General features: G+C 41.5%; 1 protein-coding gene across 1 annotated transcript; it reads left to right on the top strand.

Moving 5' to 3' along the window:
* The first annotated feature begins 692 nt into the window (after nucleotides 1-692).
* xkr9 (XK related 9) lies at nucleotides 693-2,709 on the top strand. The gene is made up of 3 exons (XM_086305137.1): nucleotides 693-1,142; nucleotides 1,491-1,705; nucleotides 1,787-2,709. The coding sequence occupies exons 1-3, from the start codon at nucleotides 826-828 to the stop codon at nucleotides 2,413-2,415; spliced, it is 1,161 nt and encodes a 386-aa protein (XP_086161263.1). The 5' UTR covers nucleotides 693-825; the 3' UTR covers nucleotides 2,416-2,709.
* The last annotated feature ends 256 nt before the right edge of the window (nucleotides 2,710-2,965 follow it).

The following is a 2,965-nucleotide window of genomic DNA, read 5'->3' as shown; positions in this document are numbered from 1 at the left end:
AGGGAAGTGTGAACTGTGACCCTGTTCCTATACACGTATACACATTTCCGACCTGACTGTATAGTTATGTGAGGTGGAGCCCTTTAAAAGAGAAAGGACAGCGGCATTTACAGTTTCCTTCCCTGAATGAACACCTCTCTCCTCTCAGAGTGCACTGGTAAGTTAAAATGCTTGTGTGTGTTTGTTGTAGCCTGATTTCAGTGTGATAACACGCAATGATAACTGTGTAGACTGAATATTATCAAACAGATCTGTAAATGACATCTGAAAATTTTATAAATCAGCTACCTGAACATAAACTTTTTTTTTTTTAATTGCAGTGCTGTTTTATTCAAAATGTTTCTTTTGCCAGCTTTTGAAAATTCCTAATTGAACAACATAGATTTGGCTTATTTGTTGTGTGAAATGTAAGAACAATCCAGTCTCTTATGTAAGAGTTCTAATGCTCTGATTTGCCCTGATAGAAATAATCAATAATTGTTCTATTACATAAATTAAGTGCTTATCAGGACTTTTTTATGTGTTCATGACATGGATCAAAGGTCAGTATCACGCAGCACCTGACTAAAGTCACGCTGCATTTCATATCAATGACAAAAACAAGCAGCAGTTTGTACAAGACAAAATGTTACACACACACACGTATATTATATATATGTCTTTCTTTGTGTGCCTTCTTTGCAGATTGACCAGAATGGCCCCTGAAACACTGGAAAGGGTCCACAGCAGCATTTCTCCAGACCCTTCAAAGCAAAACTGAACTTCAGGCAAAAGCACATCTGTCTGCAACACAGACGGATACTTCAAGTTTCAAGTGACAACACGATGCTTCAGCCAGACATTCGGTACACCAAAGTGCGATGGCTATTAACCATCGCTGGAGTCTTCCTGTATGTCGGGGACATTTGGACAGACATTGTACTGGCTGTGAAATATTTTCAAGAGGAACAATACGTCTGGACTGGGTTCACCGTGATGTTTATTCTGATCGGGCTACTGGTTACTCAGATCTTCAGCTATGCCTGGTACTGGGATGACTTGAATGACCCTCTCTTAAACCCTGAAGGAAAAAAAGAAATATCAGACATGTCAAAACCTGGGCTTGTTGTCCTGCATGCATTTGGATTTGGCATCTTTACCAGGTATGCCATTAAAATTACAGCTTTCATGAGACCACAGTAGCCGAAGTAGGATATGACCTTTGAGTTTAACACCTGCAAATTAACTTGAGGTTGCTTGCTGTACCTACAAAAAGGAGTGCCTGCATGTTGTGAGTCAAAACGTGCTTTATGATAATCACGCACATTGACAAAGTGGTATTTAATAAACTGGAATGCCCACATTCAAGCTGTGTTCAACTTGTTGTATGGCATTAAGATAAAAGCCTTACAAATGAATCACCGTCTATGCAGCAATAGCATGCTATGCAATAACACGTGCACTGCAGGGTGGCAGCTTGTTTGTTTTCATTGTGTTTGCCTTGTCTCTAGGTATTACCACCTGCTGAAAGAGGGTTTCCAAGTGGTTTGGACGAAATCAAATGGCGATGGGGTGGATAAGCTGAGGGAAGTTCACAAGAAGCTGTTTTGCGTGGCCACCGATCTGAGCATGCTCAAGCTCTTTGAGACTTTCCTGGAGAGTGCCCCCCAGCTCCTTTTACAGCTTTACATATTACTGGGCCACAACGAGGTCTCAGTCATGCAGTGTAAGTAGAGACAAAAGATACTCTACACATGTGTGCGAACTTGAAGAATCACTACTTACACTGCCTGTTCTTGTCTTTCAGGTCTATCTGTGGCCTTCTCCTTCTGTAACATTGCATGGTCACTGGTGGACTATCGCCGCTGCCTGCGGAGATCTCTCCCCTATATCAGAGAAATGCCCTCTGGCCTCCCCACAGCAATCTACCTCCTCTACAAAATTTGTACCATCACCAGCCTCATTCTCAGCTACAGCCTCCTTCTCATACTGAGTATCTACACCACAGTAGCGCTCACTGTCCTCTGGCTGCTGGCAACAATATGGACACACTTGCTTGAAACCAAATTCTGCTCAAGCAGAAGCCTGGAGTTTCTCTACAGGGCAGTTGCAGGAGTCATCCTGACATTCACATTTTTTAATGTGAAAGGACAAGACACAAAAGTAGCCATGACCACCTACTACATTTTCTGCACCGTTATTAACATTATGTCGCCGTCGTTGATGGCTTTGTTGAAGCCGGAGCTGCAAACAAGCACTTTGCTGCTGACAATCAGCGGTTTAATCTGTGGATGCTCAGTGCTGGGACTGGTGTGCCTCATTTTGTACTACGTCCAACTGCATCCCAGAAGGGTGCAGCGCGAAGAGGATGAGGTGGACGACCCGGGAAAGGAAACAAAGTCACTTGCAAGAATCAAGAACTTCTTGAAACCTTAATGAAGAATTTCTTTTTCAAATTAGTGTAAAAGGGTTCAAAAAGACACGCACAGATTCAACCGGCCTAACGATTTCACACGGAGATAAAATAAAGGAGCTTTTAGAGGTTTTGAAGGTACCATTTGCACTATTGGTGGCTAGCTAGACAATAATATATGTGGTTGAATGTCTATTTTATTTTTTCTTTACCTATTTATTCTTACAATGTGCAATACAGTAGGTAATCTGCAAATATTAATGAAAGCAGAATTATCTCTTGATGTTTTCACATGACTTTTAAATCTGAGAAGAAACTGAAAGACAAGATTAATAAAATAAAGGATTTCCCTCAAGTGTGTGTAGTATAATATACCAGTGATGAGAGCAACATAAATACATTGTTGTGCTTCTTAAAGGCTTGTTTGTCAGTGCATCACCCCACCCATATTAGCATTTCTACCCTTAGCAGCTTGGTGAAGCACCAACCAAAGCGTTGTGCAGTGTAACATTTGTATATCCAAATCTTGCAAGTGGACCTGTAGTGCATATGCTCAACACAGGATGGCGCCAT

Source organism: Aulonocara sp. 'chitande type north' Nkhata Bay, linkage group LG9, assembly GCF_057382095.1.
Source record: "Aulonocara sp. 'chitande type north' Nkhata Bay isolate Kocher_YH1m ecotype deep benthic linkage group LG9, A_spYH_male_GT1.1, whole genome shotgun sequence".
Taxonomy (NCBI): domain Eukaryota; kingdom Metazoa; phylum Chordata; class Actinopteri; order Cichliformes; family Cichlidae; genus Aulonocara; species Aulonocara sp. 'chitande type north' Nkhata Bay.
The sequence above is the reverse complement of the archived record's forward strand: the minus strand, read 5'-3'. Positions and strand labels throughout refer to the sequence as shown.

Coding starts and splice junctions, on each gene's coding strand:
- xkr9 (XM_086305137.1), top strand. CDS start 826: ATGCTTCAGCCAGACATTCGGTACACCAAAGTGCGATGGCTATTAACC. Junction 1,143..1,490: donor GGATTTGGCATCTTTACCAG/GTATGCCATTAA, acceptor CCTTGTCTCTAG/GTATTACCACCTGCTGAAAG. Junction 1,706..1,786: donor CGAGGTCTCAGTCATGCAGT/GTAAGTAGAGAC, acceptor CTTGTCTTTCAG/GTCTATCTGTGGCCTTCTCC.